This window comes from Pipra filicauda, unplaced genomic scaffold (assembly GCF_003945595.2).
Source record: "Pipra filicauda isolate LSUMZ 115617 unplaced genomic scaffold, ASM394559v2 scaffold172_size1731463_pilon, whole genome shotgun sequence".
NCBI lineage: Eukaryota > Metazoa > Chordata > Aves > Passeriformes > Pipridae > Pipra > Pipra filicauda.
Window position 1 is genome coordinate 457,468 of NW_024104240.1, and position 24,615 is coordinate 482,082.

The window sequence follows — 24,615 nt, forward strand, 5'->3', positions numbered from 1 at the left end:
GTTCATGGGTCAGCCCCATCACCTCAGCCCCAAATGCTTATTTCCGAGAGGAAACCTTGGGGACTTCCAAGAGCCAGAGCTCTTTCCCACGGGCATCCATCCGTGGGAGAGGGTGCAGCCATGGCATTTCTTGCATTCAGCCCTTGGAGCTGCTGGCATTAAGGGTTAAAAATCTTGCGTGTGCTGAAGCCAAGGCATCACATTCTGCTGCCTCCCTGATCTCTGTGTCCCTCACTGCTGGGCTGAGCTGCAGGGCCAGGGTTCCTTTACCCTCAGCCTGCTCCAGGCAGGGGACTGGACCTCTGCAGAGACGTGACTGTGACCACGGACCCGAACTCCTGGCACCAGTCCCATTTGGCCAGGACCTGGGAAATTAACTGTCACCCATGCAAAGTGAAGGGGCCTTGTGCTCTCTAGCCCCTTTCCAGCTGGGTCTATCAGCCTGGGGGCTGCCAGAAGGGTTGGGGAATGGACTTGGGGTTGGAGATGGGTCCTAGACCAGGTTCCTTGCGTCCCACTCGCTTCTCAATTGTGTGCAAGAGCTGGGGCTTTCCATGTCTTTGTCCAGGCACTGTGGGTTGCTCTGTCTATCACAGATCCCACTTGATAAACCTCTGAGGTTTTTGGCAAGGGATTCTGCTGTTCCAAAGAGCAGATGGGGGATGTGTCCCACCCTGACAGCTTGGTGGTTCAGAGCAATGAGCAGAGTTTGAATAGCTCCTGTTGGTGGCCGTGCTGGCTACTGTGACAGACTCCCACGGCCACAAAGGCTGCACTGGCTTCCGGACTGATGCATCACTGAACCTCTTCCAGCACTGTCCCAGATCTCCAGCGCTGATGTGAAGCCAATGGCATCTCTGCTCTGAATCAGGGCTGGCATCCTGCCACGCTTTGCACAGACACCGCACAGCACCACACAGCACAGCCCTGCCCGCAGCAGGGCAGGCACAGACTGCTCCCCACAGCAACCCCCCAAAGTACAGTGCCCACACAGCCCGGGCACAGGCTCACCCCAGCCACCCCCTTAGATGGCCAAAGCGCGGTCCAGGCGTCTCTGTGCTCGCGGGATGCAGGGCCCAGGAGCCTCACAGTGTGCACCCCCTGTCCCAGCCTGCAGGCCGCTGTGTTAAGGGCATCGCACAGAGACACCCCCCAGTCCCTGCCCCTCGACGTACCCAAACCCCCGTTCCACAGCCGCAACTGCGCAGGAATTAATGCACACAGAGCTGAAAGCGCGAGCACAGAGCGAGCCCAGGGTGCACAGCACCCCGCGGCCACACTCGTGCCCTCGCTCCCTCCAGCATCGCAGCCCAGCCATGCGCCCTCCTCCCCTCCCTCCCCGCGCCGGGGGCTGGTTCGGGAGCTCCCTCCCAGCCCGGAGCCGCCGTCAGTCCCGTCCTGTCTCCTCCCCTGCCGCTCCTCCCGCTCCAGCTCCCCCAGCTCTGCCGAGCTCCTGCTGATGCCAGAGCGGGCTCCAGCCCCGCAGAGCCCCCGCGAGCCCCCCCCGCCCCAGCGCCCCGGCCGGCAGCTCTGCCCGCAGCCCGCACCCGCCCGAGAGTCACCGCAGAGGGACACGGACCCGCGGGGACAACAACAAATGCGCCCGGCGAGAGGCAGCCGCCCCCGCTGGGCTCCTCCCGGGCCGGAGGCGAGCTCTGCCCCTGCCCAGGGACAGCGGGCCCGGCCGAGGTGCCACGCGCTGCCTGGTCCCCAGTGATGTCATCTTGTCACCCGCGCTCGGAAAGCACGTGGGGACGCGGCTCCTGGCTGCCGTGGGAGAAGGGGCTGGCTGGGGACAGCCACTGCTAAGACGCTGACCCCACCCCCGCCAACTTGTCATCCCTCTCATCCGCAGCCACCCAGGTCCCCATGAGGCCACCGCTGCTGCCGCTGCTGGTGCTGTGGGTGCCGCGGCTCCCGGGGACCCCGGCAGAGGTAAGCGCTTGGCTCCCCAGCCCCTCTGGCTCCGCAGCTCTCGGCTCCCAGCTCGCGGGGGGCTCCGCACAGCCCTGCCCCGCCGGGGGCACCGCTCTGGGCTCCTCTCACCGGTGCAGCTGCGCCACATCAGCGGCGTTCGCGGTCCCGAGCGCCGCTGCCCCCCCGCTGCCCCCCTGGCCGCAGCGCCCGGGACCGCAGCGTGTCCCCGCTGCCATGGCTGCGCGGATCCTCGCCCGGGAATGGCCCGGCTGCTGTTCCCGGGGGTCCCCCGCCCCTTTGTTCTCCTCCCCCAAAAGCCCCGCAGACGGTGGGGAGCCAGGACGAGTCTGCCCGCGGAGCCGAGGGGAAGGAACGCCAGGAAGACGATAGCTTTTTGCGGGACAAGGAGTGGGCAGAGACGTTTCCTTTAACATGGGGGGGAACTGACGCCAGCCCAAAGCAGGGCACACCCTGCTGGGAGCAGGCTGCGAGCAGACGGGTGTCCCCGCTGCCAGGGGAGAGTACTGGGGGCTCCGGGAGCTCTGTGCAGCCCGCGGGGGGTCTGGGGTCCCTCCATCCTCCCCCCATGGTGGTGGGAAGGAGATGTGCCTGTACAGGGAATGAGATTGCCAGGGCCTGTCCAGAGCTCACTCCCTCCCTCTCCAGACCTCCCTGTGCCCTGGCTGGTTTGGGGGGGTCTTCCCCTGTGGGCATGGCCTGTTGGTCTGCAGCCCCAGGCCCCACACGAAAGGCCAGGGCAGCTCACAAGCTGCATCTGCTGAGTCTGTCTCCCTGCCTTGGCTCAGGCAGGCAGGGTGACAAGTAACACAAGCTCTCCTGGGGAAAGGGGTCGCAGCCCACAGATGCCATGTCAGGGTGGGACCTCCGCCTGGCCAGCCTGACCCCTGGCCTGGCACAGGACACCTCTCCCAGGCATTGGTCTCAACTCAGCCCCCCTCACTTTACCCCTCTCTCACTTGACACCTTCAATCCCCCAGGGTGAGGGATGCAACCGGACAGCACAGGCATGGCTGGAGGGACAGGACACACGTGATGACAGAGGTAAGTCCCGGGCTGAGGAAGGAGGGATGGTCTCTGTGCCTGGAGCAGTGAGATGAGCAGATGTGCTGGGCCAGGACTCTTGAAGTTGAGAGTAGCTTTGTAAATACTCTGCTTTGGGCTTACTACAGGCTGCAGATCATGGCCAGGGAAGGGGAAGAGTCAGCCCCATCCCCCTCCAACAACCAGCCATATGGGGGGCACTGTGAGAGATGGACAAGGCTCCAAGCTCTCTCCTTCCACAGAGCATCAGGTGGGTTCAGCAACAGCACAGACATAGGTGCCCTGCTCAGAGCCCCTGCAGTTGCCCAGGCAGGATCATAGTCCATAAGGCAGCTCCATGGCTGCTGTGGGCCTGGAGCCAGTGCAGTACCCACATGGCACCAGCCTGTGCCAGTGAGAACTCTCCTAGATGAACCACAGGCACCTGTCAGGGCACAAGGTGTACCTGGGTGAGGCTGTCTGTGATGTGGTTAGTGGAGCTTACCTGTGGGGTCAGGGGCCTTGGGGCCACAGGGTGCCTCTTGCCCATTCTAGGTACATTTGTGCTGCAGATGTGAGGAAGGTGACAGAGGGAGGCAGGCAATGAGGCTGGTGGAAACCCAAGAGAAGCAGAGAAATGTGGGTGGAGAATTCATACCTTCATAAATAAGATAAGAAAGAGCCTGCAGTGACAAACGATCCCTGCTTGAACTCCACAGGGCAGGGCACAGTCCTGTGGGCTGCCTAAGGGAGGAGGTCAGATGTGCCCTGTGCTCTGGGTGTCTGTTGACAGGGAGGGGAGCCCAGGGCAGCTGGCCCAGGTAGAGACACCTGACCCACGGGCACCCAGCTACATTCAGCTAACCCTTCCTGAGCAGTCTGATCCTAAATCTGCACTTGAACTGCTCAGGGATGGCGCTGAAAAGGCCTTTCCCAGGGGCACTACCTGCTCCTATTTGTGTTCATCTGATGTCCCCAGGTCCTTTTGCCCTTGCCTGCTGAGTGAAGCTCTCAGCATTGCAGCAGGCTCCAAACCACAGGATTGCATGGAAGAGAAGTGGAACATAGTTCTGGAAGTGTTCAGATCAGTGGGAAAGACACACACAACTCCTGAACTGTGCCAAAGGTGCCCCTGCCCCGGGCTCACCCCACACTGCTCCTCCCTGACTGTGTAAAGGCCACCCCTGGGGTGACCTCTGGGGCAGTCACTGTGCTTGGTTCGAGCTTTCTTGCTGCGCCAGACCCCACGTAAGCCTGTCACAACATGTTGCACACCATAAATTTTAAGTGCTAATTATTACACAAATGTCGTACTAGCACTTAGAGCTGTTCTGTCCTTTTCCAAAGGCTGAGAGCAGTAGAGAGTTCATGGATGTGGCACTTGGGGACATGGGTTAGTGCTGGACTTGGCAATGCTGGGGAAACACTTAGAAGGCTTTTCCAACCTTTGGAAAAGTGATTCTGTGACTCACAGCTAGGCTGGGGATGGGGGTGCCTGAAAATCTGCTAGAGGCATTGGGAGGCAGACATGGAGCCTACCCAGGTCAGCTGCCAGCTTGGCCCTGACAGACAGGTCGTGTCTGGCTCCTGTTGTGTAGATGGTTCCTCAGCAACTCAAAGGGCAGGGACTCAATAGCAGTTTTGGCCACTGACCCACCAATAAGGCCAAGCCCTGTACACCACTTCCCTGTCCCCAGATGCTCTCCATGGGGATGCCATAGCGCCGGCCCCGCAGCCCCAGTGCACTGACCTCACTGCTGCAGCAGGAACACCTCAGCAGGGCCTGCAGCCAGGCTGGCCCCACATTTCCTCCACATACACAGTGTCCCACTCTTCCCATTCACCTCTACCCTGGGCAGAACAGGGGGGACTCAATGTCTGGATCCCCCCAGAGGAGCCTTTGTCCCCCAGCTCTGTCGGACCCCACACAGAAGCAGAGACTGTTGCAGGGAGCATTATGGCCCCCCTGCCATTTCCATCCTGCCCCCTCACTGGCCACTGTCTTGCTTCTCCGTGGACACAGGAGAACAACATTTTTTTGGGGGGCTCAAGCCAACCAAGGTGGCAAGCAGTGGATTATACCCAGCCAGGGAACTTCTCTGCCTTAAATCAGGGCTCTCTGGACAAAACACACGATGAACTGAAGCCTTCTGGTCTTTCTCCAGCAGAGCAGATGCTCCACACTTCGGAGCATCTCTTTCACATCTCCCTTTGACCTCAGTCCGTGGAGGTTTCCGAGCATTCTTGTGTTTTCCCAAAGGCTGTTCAGAGCCCTCGGTGTCGGGGGGCCTGACCAAAGCAGGACAGCATCCGTGGTGGTGGCTGGTGCCCGGTGTACCCCAGCGAGGGTGGGTGGGCTGGGAGCTGGCTCTGCAGGCTCCTTGTTGACAGTTTTGGATTTGCCTCTGCAGGCACCCTCCTGAACGTCAGCGTGAGTGACCATGGCCGGTCAGACTCCCTCCTTGTGTCCTGGGATGAGCCAGAGGAAGGTGCCAAGGGATATTCGCTCGCCCTCTCCTCCCTGGAGTCAGGCAGGCCGCTGCAGAATGGGTCTGCTGGGCCCAACACCACCAGCTTCTGGTTCCACGGGCTGACCCCTGGCACACGCTATGAGATCGAGGTGACAGCCACGCTGGCCTGCATGGAGACTATCAGCCAGACCATCACAGCTCAGACAAGTAAGGGCTCTACAGGGACTGCAGAGGGTCTCAGGGCTCCTGCCAATACCATTGTGCTGCTTTGGAGGGTGCCGAGCCCAGGTCTGTTTGGAGTCCCACTAGTTCGTGGGGAGGTTGGGCTTTTCCTCACTTCCACCAGAACTAGGGTCCTTTTGTGGTCCCCAGAGTCCCAGGGGTCATTCCCTCATCCTTGTGGAGGAAGGGTCCTGTCCCTGCACCTTGCATGGGCAGGGTTTATGCTGTGTCCTCTCCTAAAATAATGTAGCTAATGATGGACCAGCCCCTAATGTGGCCTGCAGAGAGCTGAGGGGTGGAAAATGTCATGCCTGGAGGTCTAGAAAGGGCTATGAGGAAGGAGCATCTGCTCTACAATTTTGGCACATCTCCATCATTTACAGCTCACCCCTCAAGTCTTGCTCTGCACCCTCCCTGGCTGATTCCAAGGTCTGGGGAAGGGAACAGGGCTGGTGGCTCAACAGCTCAGGTGAGGATGGCAGCCCTTGCCTGCACCTCTCCAGAAGATCCTTGAGTAAAGCAGTGCAGGTGAAGGTGGAAAACCTAGAAAAGGAGGGTAGAGCTGAAGGAGATTGGACAGCGGAAGGGCTGGTGTCAGGCAACAGTGGAAGGAGCAGGAGCTGGTTTTCATGGGAAGGCAGGTGGCAGGACCCACAGGGCCAGCAGGAACAGAGGACCTGTTAGCAGATGAGCTCCCAGGCAAGCAATGATGGCTTCACTGTGTGTGTTGTCCCTGACTAAGCCTCCCCACTCAGTTCAGAGTAACTGCTGAGACTGATCCAAAGGGGATGGTGCACCCCACACCACCCAGGGGAGGTTGGTGAGAGGTCAGGGAAGTGATAGGGCTGTGCTTGGGGGATCCTTGCTGGAGTCCCACTGCTATGGAAGACAGGCCGAGAGAGCTGGGGTTGTTCAGCCTAGATAGGAGAAGGCTCCAGGGTGACCTTAGAGTCCCTTCTAGTAGCTAAAGGGAACTTTAAAATAGAGAGAGAGAGGGACTTTTTACATGGGCGTATAGTGGCAGGACAAGAGGGAACAGTTTTAAACTGACAGAGAAGAGGTTTAGGTTAGATGTTAAAAAGAAATTGTTCACTGTGGGGGTGGTGAGGCCCTGGCACAGGTTGCTGTGGTTGCCCCATCCCTGGAAGTGTCCAAGGCAAGGCTGGATGGGGCTTGGAGCCACCTATTCTAGTGGAAGGTGTCCCCGCTCATGGCAGGAGGCTGGAATGAGCCGAGCTTTAAGGTCCCTTCCAACCCAAACCATTCCACAATCCTCGGATCGGATCCTGCGGAGCTGGCTGCCAGGACCTCACCAGGCAAAGGCCAACGTTCCACCAAGCCTGTGAGACAACTGGCCAGGTCAGGCACTCCCAGGCAGCCAGCCAACACTGTCTTGTGCCATGTCATGTGTGATGCAGGTCCGTCACCCGTCCGCAACCTGAGCCTGAGCAGTGGCGGGAGCTCGGCCTCGCTGAGGGCGGCCTGGGCGCACGGGCCGGGGCAGCGCGAGGGCTATGGCCTGGCCCTGTACCACAGCGACTCCCAGGCGCTGGTGAGGAACGTGTCCATCCCGCCCAGCGCCTCCACCTTCCTGTTCGACGGGTTGCTGGCCGGCAGCGAGTACGCCTTGAAGGTCAGCACGCTGACTGGGTCCAGCCAGGCCAGCACCAGTGTCCACCAGTGGACAGGTAGGGAGTGATGGGTGTGCCTGCCCCAAGGGGGAAGGGGTGGGAGAAAGGCAGGAGGCACGCAGAGCATGTGCTTGCTGGGCTCGCAGAGGTGGGGAGGAGGCTTGTGTAGGATGGCAGCAGCTGAGCGTGTTTCATGTCCCCGCTGTGAGCGCAGTGTCTGGGCCAAGGGGGAAACTTCACACCTTGGGCCTCCCTTGCAGCGCCCACAGCTTGGGTTTGTGTGTTCCCGAGGGAGAGGGGCAGTCCGGTGGATCCTGGATCTCTTGGCTAGCGAGAGCTGCAGGAATGCTGCATTGCCCAGGCTGCCACCCCCTCAGCCCTGCAGCCTGAAAGAGCATGACAGCATGGAAGGACCTCAAGAGCCCCCCAGCCAACCTGGGAGGGGACATGAGAGGGACATCCCTCAGCCGACCCCTGCCAGACCTTCAACCCCCATGCCATAGAGAGCAGCTGTGGTCATAGTGGGCCCCTGGGAGAGAGGAGGGTCCAGGGAGGCCCAGCTCCATTGCTGAACTTCGCTGCCTCCTGCTCTTCCCCTCAGCTCCCTCCATCCCCACCCAGCTGAGGCTCAGCCCGGGCTCCAGCACCAGCCTCGTCGCCTCCTGGGCAGGGGCTGCGGGGGCTGCCTGGCTGCACCTTGAGCTCCGCAACCTCCTCACCCAGACGGTCACCACGACCCTGTCAGCCAGGAGGGGCCTCACCAGCTACACCTTCCAGCATCTCCACCCCGGCACCCAGTACTGGCTGGGGCTCAGTGCCACAGCCGGGCCCTACACTGCAGTGGGACCCAATGCCACTGCCTGGACATGTGAGTATGATGGCCAGGGACGGGGGAGGACCTTGGTGGCCCCGGCTTTCTCCCTGTCTCTGGTCCAGCCTCTGAATCCGAAGGTCTCCTGCCAGAGCCCTGGGTGCACAGGGTGATTCTGCTTGGACTTGGCCTAAAGCCACTCCAGGACCCAGCTCTGGGATGCTGCTGTACTGGGGCCAGTGAATCCCTGCAGCAGGCGGATTCCCAACGCTGGCCCACTTTCTCCCTGGGTTGCAGTGGGATCAGCCTGTGGTCCCTCCCCAAGAGCAGATCCCACTGGTGTTCAATGCAGCTGGGCCTGGGCTCTCATTGCCTCAGGGCTGTACAAGGGCTGCAGAAAAAATGAGGCAAGAGGACAGCAGTTGAGCTAGTTTGAACTGGAGGCTTCTGGAGGGCCTTATAAAAGAGCCAGAAAGACTTTTTACATGGGCAGACAGTGATAGGGTTTGAGGGGAATGATTTTAAACTAAAATAGGAGAGATTTAGATTAGATGTTAGGAAGACATTCTTCCCTCTGAGGGTGGCAAGGCCCTGGCACAGGTTGCCCAGAGAAGCTGTTGCTGCCCTATCCCTGTAAGTGTTCAAGGCCAGGTTGGACAGGGCTTAGAGCCATCTAGTCTAGTGGCAGCCCTCCCAGAGCCTGCTATTGCACCATTCCCCCATCCTCCTCCTGGCTCTGTCCTCAGGCTGACAAGGGCCCTGAGAGAGGGGGACTTCCACCACCACAGCCCTGGTTTGTTGCCAACACCACGTCCATAGCACTGCAAACAGTTCCATTCCCAGACTTGCTAGCCCAGATGTTCCCAGGAGAACCAGGGGGGAAATGAAGAGGGCAAGCCCAGCCTCCTGGGCAGAGCAGATTCACACCAAACACTGAGGAAGCGCTGGCCCTCAAATGATGGAGGTGCCAAGCTGCAGACTCAGAGCTGCTGTGGCCAGTGACTCGTCCTGGCCCTGGTGAGACAGGGGTCAGACATGTACCCTGGGAGGACGTGGGTGCCACCAGGTGTCCAGACTCAGCTTCTTCCTGCTTCACCTGGGAAGCTGGAGCTTCCAGGTGCTCCCTGCTGACTCTGCAGCTGGGATTTCAGAAGGCCTCTGCAGCTGGTTTTCTTCTGCTGTGAAGTGAAGCTGGTTCTTGCTGTTGCTGTCTGCAGCTCTGACCTGCTCCACTGAACAAAATTCCCCTGTGCCAGACACATGAGCCAGGGGCATCTGGCCAGGAGTTCAGTCCAGGCCAGTTCCTGAGAATATCAGCAAGCTCATGGTGGGATGAGAGTGGAGTGGAGCGGACTTTTAGGAATTTCCCAGAAGGTTTGCCAGCTTTGTCTGGACTCTGCTAGTCCAGGAATGCTTGTGCTGGGGAGTGGAGACGGCATGCTCCAAAAAGATGTCTAAGGCTGGACATTCCCCTGCAGGGAATGAGGCCCCGGGTTGCGTGGGGTACAGAGCACCCCATAATCCTGATGCACACAATCCCATTCCCTTCCAGACCCCTTGAGCCCTGGCAATGTGACCCTGAGCAGTGCAGAGGAGCAGAGCTCCTTGCAGGCTCGCTGGAGCATCCCAGTGGGACACAGGGACTTCTACCTGGTGACGCTGCGAGAGGGAGAGGATGGTGTTGTGACGAGGAACATCTCCGTCGGCGGGGACAATGGTCACGTCACCTTCCATGGGCTGAGCCCTGGGAAGCAGTACTCTGTCCAGGTGATGGCGGTGGCAGGGCCATACCAGGCATCAGCCTTCAGCACAGCAGCTTGGACAGGTGAGCAGAAAGCCCATGCAAGTCCCTTGAGGCCATTCCTGCTGCCTGATGGAGGGGCTGGTGCCTGGAGGGGGGCTGGGGATGAGCAGGGAGATTGTGGCAGGGACAGGGCTGTGACCTGTGGCACCTGGTCTCAAGAGTAGGTTGTGGGTCAGAGCGGCAAAATCTGCCTCCCCACAGTTCCTGGTGAGGGTGGGCTCAGAGATGCTGGGCAGGCTTGTGCCAGCAAGTTTCAGGCAAAAATCAGGACCAGATCCTGCTCAGTAGCCTCTGGACTCAGTGTTTGGCAGGTTCCAGGCAGTTTTCCTCCTTCTCCTTACTGCAGCTGGGTGGGTGGGCAGGGAAGCACCACCAGCCCCCCCAGAGCAGCATCTCCCTGCACCCAGTCCTTCCTGGGTGACTTGTGGAGCCACAGTTAGTGCTGTCCCAGAGCTGACACCCTGGGAAGGGACAACTGGAGCTGTGCACAGCATTGGGAGGCACCCACCATGATGCTGGGGGCACTAAGAGCTCTTCCTGCAGCCGTATGGGATGGAGACAGCTGCAGTGTCACAGAATCACAGAACTGTTAGAGCTGGAAGGGATCCCTGGAGATCATCTAGTCCAACTCGCCTGCCAAGACCAGGTCACCTAGAGCAATCTGAAAAGCAAAAAAAAAAATCTCGTGAAAGCAACCTGCCTGCCTGATGCACTGCCCTGTGCCGGGCTGTCCTTGTCCTTGCAGAGCCACTAGCACCATCTGGCGTGAGCCTGTCCAGCCAGGGCAGCCCCCACAGCCTGCTGGCCAGCTGGGAGGAGGCGATGGGGGAGGGCTATCTGCTGGCCCTCAGCCCTGCCGAGTACCCCGTGAAGAACAGCTCGTTGCTCAGGGGCGTCACCAGCTTCACCTACGAGGGCCTCCACCCTGGCACCCTCTACACCTTTGAGGTCAGCACCGTGGCTGGCCCCTACACATCCTCACCCCAGTGCGTCTCCAACTGGACATGTGAGTTCCACAGCCCCGGGTTCCCACCGGATCTTGCCCTTCCCTGTGATGTTGTGCCTCAGGGCACGTGACAGCGAGTGTCTTCTGCAGCTCCATCCAATAACTGGGCAAAAAGCTCAGGAGAGGCAGAGCTGCTGCTGGATGTGTCTGACCCTGCTCTGTTTCCCAGTCACCAGGCACAAGGGTCAGCAGAGCCCAGTGCCCTCCTCCCCCTTCTCCTTGGTCTATCCTCCCGTGGCACTGCTCAGGCTGCCTCCGCCTTGAGCCACCTCTCCACCACCCACCACCTCATCCAGCACCAGAACAGTCCTCTCTCTGTGCCACTTTGAACTCTATGCTGGCCCAGTCCCTGCCAAACTGGTGTCAGCAGGGGTGACGGTGGTCAAAACACCTGGATGTGGGTTTTCCCAGGGAAAGGGCTTCACTTTGGGGTTTCACTTCTGCCGGGTGACTCTGGACCTTTCCTTTTCTAGACCCTTTGCCCCCGGAGCAGCTGACCCTCAGCAATGGGGGCCACAGCACCTCTCTACAAGCCTCCTGGAGAGCACCTTCCTCTGGCAGCACTGGCTACACAGGGACCCTCCTGGAAACCAAGTCCCAGGAGCGGATCAGGAATGTGACTTTGGGGAATGACTGGACGAATGTGACCTTGGAGGACCTCGTCCCCGGGCGACAGTACACACTGGAGGTGGCTGCTGTGGCTGGACCTTACAGATCCCCTGTGCAATCAGCCACAGACTGGACATGTGAGTGTGACAGTCCTTCCTCACCCTACTGCAAATTTCAACCATGTTCTGCCCGTGACAGCAGAACCCAGCACAGGAGCAGAGGGTGACCCATACATGGGGAGATGGGGAACCTGGGACAGGGGTGCATAGCCAGACAGAGTGAGAGGACAACTGGAGCTGCATTGAGCCACGTTGGACCTAAAAGGGTCTGCAGTGCAGGAGGAACCCATTACTGAACAGAAAACATTTCCAAATGTCACCCAGGGGGAATGGGGGGACCTGCTCCCCTGTTTGCTGCGGAGCAGGAGCTCTGGTTGTTCTGGGGTTTGATGTGCCAGGGCTGATTCCTGACCTAACCCCACCAGGTGCAGGCAGTGGAGCAGGACAAGTGTGTGCAGCTCCAACTCCACACCACAACCACCTCTCACTGCCTGGGTGTCTCTTTTCTCTCAGACCCCCTGGCTCCGGCTGGCGTGACCTTGACCAACACCCGGCGCCCACTGGGGCTCTCAGCCTTCTGGGACAAGGCTGCTGGTGATGTGGACCAGTTCCACCTCCAGCTCTACAGCAAGAGCCATGCAACACAGAGGAACATCTCAGTGGGGCCAAACACCCACAACTTCACATTCCTGGGGCTGTCCCCTGGCACTCAGTACTTCCTGAAGGTGACCGTCCTCAGTGGCCCATACAGATCCTCATCACACTTTGCCACTGAGTGGACATGTGAGTGAGAAGTATCCCCAGTCTCCTGCAGGGATGGGACATCCTGGCACTGCCTGCAAGAGTAGCAGTGACAGGGACTTGTCTGGGTGGAGGGAGGGCTCCACTGGGACGTGCAGGCTCCCTGTCTTGGGAATCAGAGCACTTGTCACAGGCTGTGTGGTGGCTGTTGGGCCCCAAAAGACCCTTTTCCCCAGCTTAGGTTTTCCCCAGTCAAGCTGGGGATCTCAAGGCCAGCCAGGGACTGGTGGAGAGGGATGTGAGAGAGGAAGCACAGAGACCTGTATGGGCTTTCTGCTCCCTGTCCATGGAGCTGAGTGCTGTCAGCACTTACCTGCTAATAGCACCCTGGGGACATGCACAGGCAGGTTGCCTTTCTCCCAGGAGGAGAGCTGGCAGTCAGCTGCCACCACTCCTCCTTTAGCCCTGTGCAGAGGTGCAGGCTGTGCCCTGGCTTCTCCAGGTGGCTCATCCATGGATTTCATGCTGTGCTTTCCTCCAGATCCGCTGTCTCTGGCTAATGTGAGCGTACGGCCTGGCCGGAGACCCCAGGAGCTGCACGTGAGCTGGGTGGAGTCCGGCGGTGGCAGAGACCACTTGGTACAGCTCTCGGTGGCTGAGTCCCTGTCCGTCATCAGGAACGTGTCTGTGCCCCGTGGAGTCACCCAGCTCGACCTGGAGGGGCTGGTGCCAGGGTCCCGGTACCGCGTGGAGATCATTTCTCAGGCTGGGCCTCACCGCATCTCCTCTCAGACTGCCATTGGCTACACCGGTAGAAACACAGCTCCCCTGTTCCCATCCCCTCTCCACCTCTGGCACCCAGCCTGGCTCTGACCTGGCGAGGGGCTCGGGACCACAAGGAGGGTCCCAGGGCTGTTCTGCAGGAGAGTTCTGAGACTGTGTCCCTGCAACCCCACCGGAGCCTGTCTCCTACTCAAGGTGCTGGGTCTTTTGTGGGACCTTCTCTCATCCTGAGCCCAGCAGCTCAGTGGGTCGTGCTGTGAGCCATTAGGACAAGGGGGACTCAGGCCGTGGTGGTGGTGCACTGTTGTCACCTGGGACACAGGGAGCAGCTTTGACCTGGGAGCAGCCTGCTGCTCTCAGCAACCTTTAGATAGTGTGCTGGATGCCCACAGTCCTTCAGGTCCCAGCTTCATTCCCAACCTAGAGTCCGTCCTGAGCACCCCAGGTTTGTCCCCAGTGACCCTGTTTCTCTTCCACAGTCCCACTGCCTCCTCGCTCCCTATCTGCCAGCCCTGTCAGCACTGCCTGGGCTCTGGCTGTGCACTGGGAGACTGCTCCTGGGCAGAGGGATGGATACCTGCTCAGTGTGCTCGAGGAGGGCTCTTCTGCACCACCAAGGAACCTGGAAGCAGGGAAAGACAGCACCAATGTCACTGTGCCGCAGCTGGAACCAGGAACATGCTACCTTGTTGGCATCTGGGCAGTGGCTGGACCCTACCGCTCCCTCCCCAGGAACATCACCAGCTGCACAGGTCAGCGTGCATGACACCCAGGGGTGACGGGGTAGGAGCACTGTGATGAGCTCTGGAATGGGATGGGATCAATGTTGGCACCCAAAGAGGGGAGGGGAAGGAAGGGAGGGGAGGAGAGGAGGGCACCCTGGCCTGGTTCCTGGTGAAGCTGACCTGTAGTCATGTCCTGTGTCTCACACCCTCTTTGTACCGAGATGTCTGCTTGTTCAGAACTGGATCATTTTCTCTCCAACCGATGTGTCTGTTTTTCCTCACAGTTCCTGCAGCCCCGACAAACCTGAGCCTTACAAACCCAGGCAGTTCCTCAGAGCTTTACACATCCTGGAATAAGCCCCCCGGCAGGAGGGACCACTACCGCATTACCCTGTATAGCCTCAGCACCCAGAGCAGGGTTCAGGTCCAGACCTTGAGTCCAGATGCCCAGAACATCACCTGGACTCACCTGGAGGCAGGCAGCAGGTTTGCTGTGCAGGTCACTGCTGTGAAAGGCTCGTTAGAAGCCTCTTCCATCAACGTCACCCAATGGACACGTGAGTCTCATTGGTTGGGTTGGGCATAGTGCTCCAGTGTGCCCCAGAGCCCCCCTCCCCCTGAGCCTTGCAGAGCACCCACTGCCACCTGCCCCATCCCAAACCATCCCTGCTGTGCCCCAGAGCCTCCACCTGAGCTTTCCAAAGCATGCGATGCCACCTTCCTCATCCCAAGCCATTCACACTGTGCCCATAGCTTCTATGTAATGGTCCCACCTTTCTGCTCACTGTCCTTACTCCATCCTTGACACGGAGCCAATCCCCCCACCCCCCTCAGAGGCTCAGGGTATCTCCCCTGTCATGTCCAGCTGCAGATCCCAGGGATGCTGCGCTCAGAGCCATGTGCCCTGCCTGCCTGTTTGTGCCCAGGCTCCTATTCAGAGGATCTCTGGGCTGACTGTCTCCCTGTTGCTTTCCAGATCCCTTGGCCCCTGCCAACCTCACCCTGGGCAGCCCCTCAGCCTGGGTGCTGTTGGCCTCCTGGGCAGCAGCAGGGCAAGGAGCAGAAGGCTTTGTGGTGGATGTCTATGACACAGCCTCTGGCACTCACATCGGGCACACGGTGCTGGGAGGCAACGCCAGGAGTCACATCTTCAGGAGCCTGAGCCCTGGCACCCTCTACAGCGTGGCAGTGAGGGCCACAGCTGGGCCCTTCCACGCCAGCGCCCCCAACCTCACCCACTGCACACGTGAGTGTGATGCTCTCCTTGCAGCCAGGTGTCCTTCACCAGACCTTTCCTTCCCAGTTTGGTCAGAGGCTATACTGGTGCAGCCCCCCTGCTCTCCTCTCCCACCCACGCAAGCACCCAGTGCTTATTCCCTGCCTGGATGCATCATGAGGAGCCTGTGCATGATCCTGTGCCACCCCCATCCCTGGTAGCCACCCACAGCAACCCACAGTCTCAGGGAGGAGGCAGCTGCCACAGAGTCAAGGGCACAGCCAGCCCATGGGACCTCACAGAGCTGACCCAGCTCCCGCAGCACAGCCTTGGCACAGACATGGAGCATCTCCTATCCCTCAGCTCAGATGTGGCCCCTGGCAGTGACTCGTGTTTCCTCCCCAGGTCCACTGCCCCCGACTGCCGTGCGCTGGCTGAGCACGGGACACCCCGACAGGCTGAGCGTGGCCTGGGGCGCCGCGGCCGGGGGGAGAGAGGGCTACACACTGACCCTGTTCCACGCACGGCCGGGCACCGTGGCAGCCACAGCCTCGCTCAGGAGAGATGCCCACAACTTCACCTTCACGGGACTGGCCCCAGGACACGAGTACTCCCTGGAAGCCAGTGCCACAGCTGGACTGTACCAGGCAGCAGCACCCAAAATCAGTGGCTGGACACGTGAGTGACCAGAGCAGTACCCTCTGCAGAGGGGTGGGAGATGTCACACCACTGTGCAGTCCTGGAGAGGGCTGGGATGTTCACTGGGGACCTGGTGCCTCTGGAGATGTGCACACACACATGCACAGGGGTGACACACAGCAGTTGGTGCAGGGGCATGTGGATGTTCGCCTGAAGGCTTGCACAAGCTGATGATGTAGGCTTGACATGCTGATGACACACAGGGCTGCCCAGCTGTGTCCCCTGCCCGTGCTGACCCATCTCCCCATGTACAGGACCACAGGAGTGTACAGGTGACCTTTTGTACAGGTGACCTGTACACTCCCTGTGTACAGGAGACTCAATGAGTCTCCAGCAGGTAGAAACCACATTACCATAAAGGTTCATGAAATGAATCAGTGTAGTACAAAAGGCCATTTTCCACAGTCCTCCCAGGAGAATGGGTCTTGGCTCTGGAGATGAGCTAATCCAGCACTTCTACCCACCTAGAAAAATTTTAGGGCTGGGCAGAGTACAGAGGCTGTGCCAGCACTGCCTGGGCCCTGCACTCCAGCTGGGTGCAGGAGCATACGTGTGCATGCAGCAAGGGTGAAGGCATTCCCACTGGGCTGAGGGATGAGGGCGGCCTGGGTGAAGAAGGGTTGACATGTGAGGGACCAGCAAGGGTGAGCATCGTTAAAGCTGAGGTGGGATGGGGACAGAAAAAAGGGGATGAGGAGGCACGTGCCAGAGGGGATCTATGAGTCCTTGCCCTGGGGGACCACCTGTCCTGCTGCACGATGTCCCATCGAGTGTCTGTTTCCTCCTGCCCGGGGTGCAGTCCCTGACCTCAGGTCTGATGCTCCCCAGGTCCGCTGCCCCCGACTGCCGTGCGCCTGCTGAGCACGGGACACCCCGACGGGCTGAGCGCGGCCTGGGGCGCCGCGGCCGGGGGGAGAGAGGGCTACACACTGACCCTGTTCCACGCACGGCCGGGCACCGTGGCAGCCACAGCCTCGCTCGGGAGAGACACCCACAACTTCACCTTCACGGGACTGGCCCCAGGAAGCAAATACGTGCTGGAGGTGGCGTCCATGGCTGGGTCCTTCAGGACACCCGCAGGGAATGTCAGCAACTGGACATGTGAGTACCCTTTTGGGGGGCACGGGTGCCTCGCCGGGCAGTCAGGAAAGCTCATGGCAAAGAAAACTGACCTTTGTGGCAGCCCCCAAGCCTTGCCTGGGGCATGTCAGTGCCATGGCACTGAGCAGAGCTCTGCCCACCCTCATCACCAGCTCCACCAGCCTGGGGGAAGGCAGCTGGAGCTCCAGAGCCATGCTTCAGGGGAGAACCACAAAGAAGGGAGCATCAGATGGGGCATTCACCTTCCCCACTCCTGTAGCTGGCTGTGTGTTCCCTCCTCAGCCCTCCTCAGCCTGATCAGGCAGGCACAGAGAAGCTTGCAGAAGCTTTGAGCTGCCTCCAGGCTGGTGGGTGCAGCCACACAGCCGAGGCTAAATGCCCTGTCCAGTGTGGCACATCCCTCCTGATGGCACTGCCAAGAGACCCAGGCAATGTCCTCAGGCCCTTTGTTGACACGTCTCCATCCTGTCTCTCCAGACCCCTTGGCACCCCGTAACGTGTACATGACGAACCAGGGGTATCCCAACAGGCTGAGCGCGTCCTGGCGAGCTGAACCCCAAGGACAAGACAGTTACAGGCTCCTCCTGTATCATTCAGGATCAGGTGTTTTGGCAGCCAATGTCTCTGTTGGGAAAGGCACCAGCAAGTTCACCTTCTCTGGCCTGGCTCCAGGACACAAATACCTGCTGGAAGTGGTGTCTGTGGCAGGGCCCTACACAGCGTCCGCGGGGAACATCAGTGACTGGACAAGTAAGTGCCAGAGCTGCAGGTCCTGCATCATGCACGAGGATCAGCCTTCCCAGCTGGGTGGGCTCAGCACCTGGAGTGGGAAGGGGCAGGGACATGGCCAGAACAGCTGCCTGGGAGCTGTAGGATCAGGGAATGGTTTGGGTTGGAAGGGACCTTCTAAAGGCCATCTAGTCCAACCCCCCCACCACTGACATCTTCAACTAGATCAGGTTGCTCAAAGCACTGTCTGACCTAATCGTTAATATTTCCAGTGATGGGACAGCATGGCATGGCATGGCATGGCATGGCATGGGGTGGGATGTACCACCACAGCAATGGGATCATGGGCTGGGCAAGCCCCTGGTGGAGGGGAGAGCCAGGCAGTACTGCTGGCTGTAGGAGAGCCTGGCAGCCACAACTGCTGTTTCAGGAGGCAGACTCTGGGCTGTGGTCCTGCTGGCTCCTCCGGGAGTGGGTGGCTGAACAAAAGCACGGGATCCCATTGCAGTAGAGCTGCTCTGGTAGATGACACCCACAGCCTGGGAGACCACGAGACCTAAGCCAGGGGGATACACCCCACCATCCCCACTGCTGTTCCCCCAGGCAGTCAGAAAATTCCTGGCATAGGGAATAAGGGGAGGATGGGCTTTTTTTTTTGTTTTTAAGGAATGTGGAAATTGCAGATAAGCACAATAAGCCTTTTCATGTGCTTGTCCCCACAGTCCTTGCACTCTGCTTGGGGAATCCAGCGGCCCCTGCTCCCACGCTCAGCCATCCCCCAGCAGGGTGCTGGAAGTCATGTGCAGAGCCCTTTGGGCAGGTCTCTAATGAAACTTGCTCATTAGCTAGAGGAAGAACCCATCCCCTCACACTCCTCACTCTGCATGTCCTCTAGCTGCCAGTTAAAGGTCATTTTTGGCAACCAGCAGCAGCGGGAATGTTATCACTGAACATGTGGAGTCTCCTTGTGTGTCACCCATCTTCTGCTTGTGCCTCTGTAGGATGGAAGGGAGCACATGCATGCCAGTAACTCTTGTTGGTGTGTTTTTTGTTGTAGCCCCCTCAGTTCCCAAAAATCTCTCAGCGGCGGCTGAAGGGAACAACACGATGCTTATCTCCTGGGGCAGTGTCTCTGGACAGCAGGACGACTGCCAGCTGTGGCTGCGGGACCCCCGGAACAGCTCTCTGCCCTGGCGGCACTCCCTGGGCAGAGGGCAAGTCCAACAGCTCCTCCAGGGGCTGATCCCAGGCAGGAACTACTCTGTGTCCTTGAGCTGCGTGGCTGGGCCGTACTGGAGCAGCACCAAGTCCTTGGCAGTGCCAATAGGTGGGTACACACTGCCACGGGGAGGGAGCATGGCAGGCTGGAAGGGGCAGAAACATGTGAGTGGCCTCAAGGCTGGATCAGCCCTTGGGTGTCAACAGAGGCATGGAAAGTGTTTATTGTGGGAGATAAGGAAGGCCAGCAATGTGACCCTCTGGTAGCCATCGGTTCTCTCAGCTAGCCCCATGACAGATATCTCTCATCTCCTGTGAAGCAAAGCAGACTCTGCAGAGATCTCCACTGGTTGACTTATCCTGTAAGACACCAGCTCAGGTCCTGGCCCATTCCTATTGTCCTGTGGCCCATGGCACAGCAGGCTCCCAGGTCATAGCTGTCCAGCTCTGCTCCTCTCACTGACCTCAGGAGCAGATACCAGTGTGGGTCCAGGCTGACACAGGGGTAGAAGTTGGGATTTCTCTGATCCAGTGAGCGCAGAGCCTGCCCTGTCTCCTCTGCAGAGCCAAACCCCGTGGAGGATGTGCAATGCCTACCACAGTCAAGGAGCCTTTACTTGAACTGGACAAGCTCTCCTGGAGATGTGGAGGCTTATGAGGTGGTGACAGAGAGACTCTCTGATGGACCTCCCACCTCCAAGTACATCATGAGCATCCCTGTGAACGAGGCCAGTTTGGAGGGGCTGGAGCCAAATTCCTCCTACCAAATCATTTTGAGTGCTGTGGGCATGAACACACTGAGGAGCCAGGCTGTGACTCTGCTATGCAGCACAGCAGTGGAGGGTGAGTCTCCTGCTTTCCCACAACCTTGCCACAGACCCCAGGAGAAGACACCCAGTGTTGCTGCTGGGGACTCTTTCAGGTGCCTGTGAGCCCCACATGGTCCTGCACTGACCTGCAGTAGGCCGGGGCTCTGGCAGTGCTGCTGGGACCAGTCACAGGCTGAGCAATGTGTGGTGGGACTGTGGGAGCAGGGACAGGCTAACAGGCAGTGCTTGCTGGTTCCTCTTCCAGCCTTGCCTCCACCCCTGCGTGCAGACGTCTTCCAGATGGAGTCCAGCTCCACAGTTATCATTTCATCCGACCTGTTCAGTGAGGAGAATGGCCAGATCGAGTATTATGGTGTCATTGCTACCACTAATGACTCGTGTAAGTGTCCCTGCACGTCCCAGTCTGCTCCCAGTGTCTCCCTGGAGGGTAGCTGGTTCCCCAGATGTCACTTTGGGACTGCCACTGTCGCCTTGTACATTCTCCCCCAGTGCTGAGGCCCACCCAGGAGATCATGTCCAGCACGTGGTATGACCACTATTATGGGACAGAGGACTCCTACCTGGCAGTGCTCATACCCAACCCCTTCCACCAGAGGAGCTCCCTTGAGACCTGGCGAGTGCCAGTGGGAACAGAGGAGTGCGGCCAGTCCAGGGCAACGTGCAATGGGAAGCTGAAAGCCGACAAACAGTACAGGTGAGAGATGTCAGCATCCCTGCTGAGGGGAAGGGGCTGGAGGAGAAAAGGGACTGCACGTGTCCCTGCAAGGTGCCACCAGCAAACTCCACGTCACCTCACCCTTGTACCCCTCAGATCCCCAGGGGCTGTTCCACCAAGCAGCGTTTGAGGGAGGCAGGGGCTGGCATGCAGGGAATATTAGGCAGTGTAGTGGGCAGGGAGAGGGAGAGCTGAGGCTGCCAAGGGCTGTGTGTGTTACCTCGGGAGCTGGGAGGATGTCCACCCTCAGGTAGGAACTAAACCGGATGTTGTTCTTTGTAGGATTTTTGTCTGTGACTCAGAGCCAGGTGCAGGTGGCACAAAAATAAAACCAATTCAGAAACAGTAGTTTGAGTGGTGCCTACTCAGCGGGAGGCTCAGGGGTTAGGGGTAGAAAACACTCAGGCTAAGGTCCACGTTCCCCGTGAGACACACACATGGATCCAGTAGTCATAAATTCAGAATCTTATTTGACACTAAATAGAATCCAGGAACATGAAGGTACATATTTTGTTACAGGGTACCTTTAAACATTTGATTTTAAATCAGGTTTTCCACTACTAACAAAGAATGATATCTTTAGCCAGTCCCATTAATTTAGCAGCTCACAGTTTCATCAAGTGATAGGCATTTCTCTGATCCTCCAGAATCTGGAAGGTTGTCCCATTTCAGTTTAAAGAAACTTGCAGCAAGGGTGACTGACAGGTCACTGAGAGGACTGGGAAAAGAAAATGAAAGTCTGTGAGACAGCGTGTGCATGGGAGAGCTTCCCTTTCCCCCGGGAGTACAGGCAGAATTAAATCTAACCATAAGTTTTGTGGTGAGTGGGCAGAACTTACTGCTTCACCCCTCAGCCTCGGGTCTGGGGGGATAGAGAGGGGACAGCTGGGGTTGGAGAGGGGACAGCAGGGCACAAGTCTCAGACTGAGGTCTGTAAACAGCCTCGAGGGGACTTTAACAACAGCACAACCACACCAGCACACCCCTCCACACCCGGGCACTGCCGAGCCAGGCTCAGGCTCTGTACCTGCCCTCCTGCTTCCCAGTTTTCACTCCAACACGGACCTCCCGGGGAGCAGCTCATTCAGGGCCATCAGGCTGTCATTAGTCCACCTACTATGATTCAATAACATGTACTTAACTGTCCTGTTACACAGGACTACGAGATCCTTTCGCACCTTTTCACAGCTTGCTTTCAGTTTGGCTGCCCTAAACAATCTGAATGTCCTCAGTACAAACAGCACTCAACCTAAATATCCTAAATAGCCAACCTGAATATCTTCAGTACGTGCAACACTCGATCTAAGTACCTAAAGATCCTCAGTAGACTGTGCTGCTCTCCTAATGATTCTGAGGGCGGTGAAAAGCTGGCAGCCCATCCCCACCCAGAAATTTCACCCTTGTTTCCTGTGTTTCAGTGAGTTCTTTAACCACAAGCCCTCATCTTTCACGCCAGGGCATCTGCAGGCTCACTTTCCAAGGAGGTCAGTGCCCTGGCAGCTGGGTACGGGGGGCTGCCAGAGGGGACCCACACGCAGCTCTTCAAACTCCTGGCTGCTAAAATCCAAAGCTACCTTTGAAAGCCTTGGCTTGCATTTAGGGCACGAGAAAACCTGTCCTTCCAAGTCACCTGCTCAGGTCTACGGAGCTGTGGGGATTGGTGTGCCCGCTGCCAGGAGAGGGGTGAGGGGCAGATCTCCACAGGGAAGAGGACACACCAGCCACTTCTGCGTGTGTAAGGAAGGATCTGGGTCAGTCCTCCCAGGTGGGGTGCCCCTGTTTCAAACAGAGCTCAGCTCTTTCCAGTCAATCCAGTTAATCAGTCGACATGAACTAAAGTGTTTTTCCTTATTTGTGTCCTAGAAGAGACCAGACGCTTGTCTCTGCAGATAACCCTTTGGAGGAGAGCTGCTTTCCATTTGTGCTTACTGGACATTTTGTCATGTTCTCCCAAGTGGAACAAACTTGTACAAGAGGCGGAAAAGGGAGGAAAGACCATTTCCACACATCCCCTAAATTCCTAACAGAAAACCATCTTCTTCCAATTCAGCATTTCAGGACAGAGGCAGTGGTCCCGTTCCCCCAAGTCCTCCCTGCTGCGTGCTGGGTGCTGTGCTCAGCTCAGGCTGCCCCTGACACAGGACTCTGCTTTGCCCTAGGTTCAGCATTGCTGCCTTCACCAAATATGACCCAGTAGCCCCTGCAGTGGCATTCACCATGTTCTCAGGTAAGACAGAGAATGGCATCTTCCCTCCCTGGCTGTGTAGGTTAGAGGTAATGAACACCCCGACAGTGGCCAGACAGAGGGAGCTCATAGGCTGTAGCAAATATGATAAATAGAATAAATGCAGCCATATATCATAGAATCACAGAATGGTTTGGGTTGAAAGGGGCCTTAAAGCTCATCTTGTTCCACCCTTTGCCATGAGCAGGGACACTCCAAGCCCTGTCCAACCTGGCCTGCAACACTTCCAGGGATGGGGCAACCACAGCTTCTCTGGGCAACTTGTGCCAGGACCTCACCATATTCATTGTAAAAAACTTCTTTGCTGACTCTTCCTTCTCTCTTTTTAATTCCAGCTGCTGGATCTGGTGCAGATACAACTCCACTCTCAATGCCAATAATCGCTGGAATCATTGTGGGATTTCTCCTGACACTTGCAGCTATTTTTGCTTTGGTTTACTGGAAACAGTTCAGAGCAAAGAGGTGAGCATGAGCCATATCTTACCTGCTGAGTGCAGGCTGAGATACCCAACCTTCGCTGCCGAGCCAGGAGGAGAGAGGGGACAGGGTTTAAAAAACATTTAAGGTGTGGGCTGGTGGACTTTTGCCTGGCAGGCTCAGAAGCCAAAGGCAGAGGGGAGATGGGAGCCATGCCTGCCATGAGCTCCATGAGCCAGCAGCACAAAACACTCAGGGCATCAATCCCTGCGCTGTAGGGAAAAATAACAGCACCTGTGCTCTGGTTCTAGAACCAAGAAGAGCAGCCTGCCCCAGGAAATGGTGACCTACAGTTTGAGGTGAGTGCTGGAGTCTGCCGTCTGTGTGTCCCCACTGCAGCTCCTACAGTCCTTCACCTACTTCCTTTTTAATGCCTTCACTCAGGAAAAATCCATCTGCCTCCTCTCCTTCAGTTATTTTATAAATCAGTCTTTCCCAAATGCAGTATTTATTGCCTAGCTCCATTCCAAAGTCAGTGCATTGTCCAAACCTCCCCCCAGAGTCTTCTGCAGCAGAAGAATATCCTCATCACCCTGAAAGCCTTCCCACTGTTTAAACTGTTGGACCCACTCCCCTGGGCAGTGATGTGGGCTATAAACCACCCCTGTGTGTGTGCATCCAGGTACCACAGGTCTCAAGGCTGGGTTGTCTCAGTGGCACCTGACTGGCCAGCCAGACTTCCCAGTAGCTAAGGCAACTTTTCCTCTGGACTTAATTTCCTGCAGAAATGTCCACCGGCCAGTTCCTCTACAGAACTTCAAGCAGTACTATGAGATGAAGACAGCGAGTGCTAACCACGCCTTTTTCCAGGAATTTGAGGTGAGATGAGACTCCTCGCAGAGATGACACTGGATTTCCCCACTCATGCCATTGGGTGCCCTGCATGGAGTGCTCCTCTCCAGGGACAGTCTCTAGCAATCCAGCCACCCTTCGAGGCAGCCTTGGAGGCCAAAGACTGGCCAAGTGAGCAGGCAGTTCCTTTGCTGAAAACCTGTTTTGTTTGAGTTCTGGTCTAAACACATGTTGCCTATGGTGTGAGGTGAACTAGGACAGGGCAAAGGGCCCCAGCCCTGACTGAAGGTGAGGATGAGCGGGGTGGCAATGAGATCCACCCTGACAGTGTTAGAAGAGAGCCTGCAGCCAAAGAGAAGGTTGAGTAGCACTCAGACCTCCAGGGCCAGGCTGTGAGCTTCACCTCGGGCTGCCTTCCCTGGCTCACACTGTCAGCATCTGCAGGCTCTGGGCTGTAATGCTGCAGCACCTTTCAAATTCCCATCAGCGGTTTCAAACCTTCCTCATATCACCCTTCTCTGGCCCTCCTGAGTGAGGACAGAGGCAGAAGCAGATACAGCACAAGATATTTCTATTTGCTCAGCAGAAAGTCCTTTGAGCTTCTTGGTAGATTTCTGAAGTTTTTTCCCCCAGTACTTGTTCTTGGGCTTTTCTTTTAAATACAAATAGTGCTGTTGGAAAAGGCCATGGGAAAATCCACCATGGCTCAGAGTGCACAGGCCATATGGAGGGAGGAGTGGAGCATTTCCCTGTGTGGGGGTAATCCTCTTTAC

General features: G+C 57.9%; 1 protein-coding gene across 3 annotated transcripts in view; it reads left to right on the forward strand.

The window, feature by feature from the left end:
• Positions 1–1,461: 1,461 nt before the first annotated feature.
• Positions 1,462–24,615, forward strand: part of LOC113992026 (receptor-type tyrosine-protein phosphatase V-like) — a 34,575-nt gene continuing 11,421 nt past the window's right edge. For 2 of the 3 annotated variants that reach the window (XM_027728876.2, XM_027728879.2), the window contains exons 1-24: positions 1,462–1,935; positions 2,916–2,979; positions 5,370–5,636; positions 7,070–7,339; positions 7,884–8,150; positions 9,646–9,918; positions 10,643–10,903; positions 11,377–11,649; positions 12,085–12,354; positions 12,854–13,123; positions 13,575–13,847; positions 14,105–14,377; positions 14,797–15,066; positions 15,442–15,714; positions 16,564–16,836; positions 17,314–17,586; positions 18,623–18,892; positions 19,348–19,626; positions 19,858–19,992; positions 20,103–20,307; positions 22,488–22,555; positions 22,909–23,035; positions 23,302–23,349; positions 23,776–23,869. In XM_027728876.2, the coding sequence (XP_027584677.2) occupies positions 1,870–1,935; positions 2,916–2,979; positions 5,370–5,636; positions 7,070–7,339; positions 7,884–8,150; positions 9,646–9,918; positions 10,643–10,903; positions 11,377–11,649; positions 12,085–12,354; positions 12,854–13,123; positions 13,575–13,847; positions 14,105–14,377; positions 14,797–15,066; positions 15,442–15,714; positions 16,564–16,836; positions 17,314–17,586; positions 18,623–18,892; positions 19,348–19,626; positions 19,858–19,992; positions 20,103–20,307; positions 22,488–22,555; positions 22,909–23,035; positions 23,302–23,349; positions 23,776–23,869 (5,142 nt within the window). In that variant the 5' untranslated portion in view covers positions 1,462–1,869. The remainder of the gene's footprint in view (positions 1,936–2,915; positions 2,980–5,369; positions 5,637–7,069; positions 7,340–7,883; positions 8,151–9,645; positions 9,919–10,642; positions 10,904–11,376; positions 11,650–12,084; positions 12,355–12,853; positions 13,124–13,574; positions 13,848–14,104; positions 14,378–14,796; positions 15,067–15,441; positions 15,715–16,563; positions 16,837–17,313; positions 17,587–18,622; positions 18,893–19,347; positions 19,627–19,857; positions 19,993–20,102; positions 20,308–22,487; positions 22,556–22,908; positions 23,036–23,301; positions 23,350–23,775; positions 23,870–24,615) is intronic. The other variant, XM_027728877.2, reaches the window with a different exon arrangement.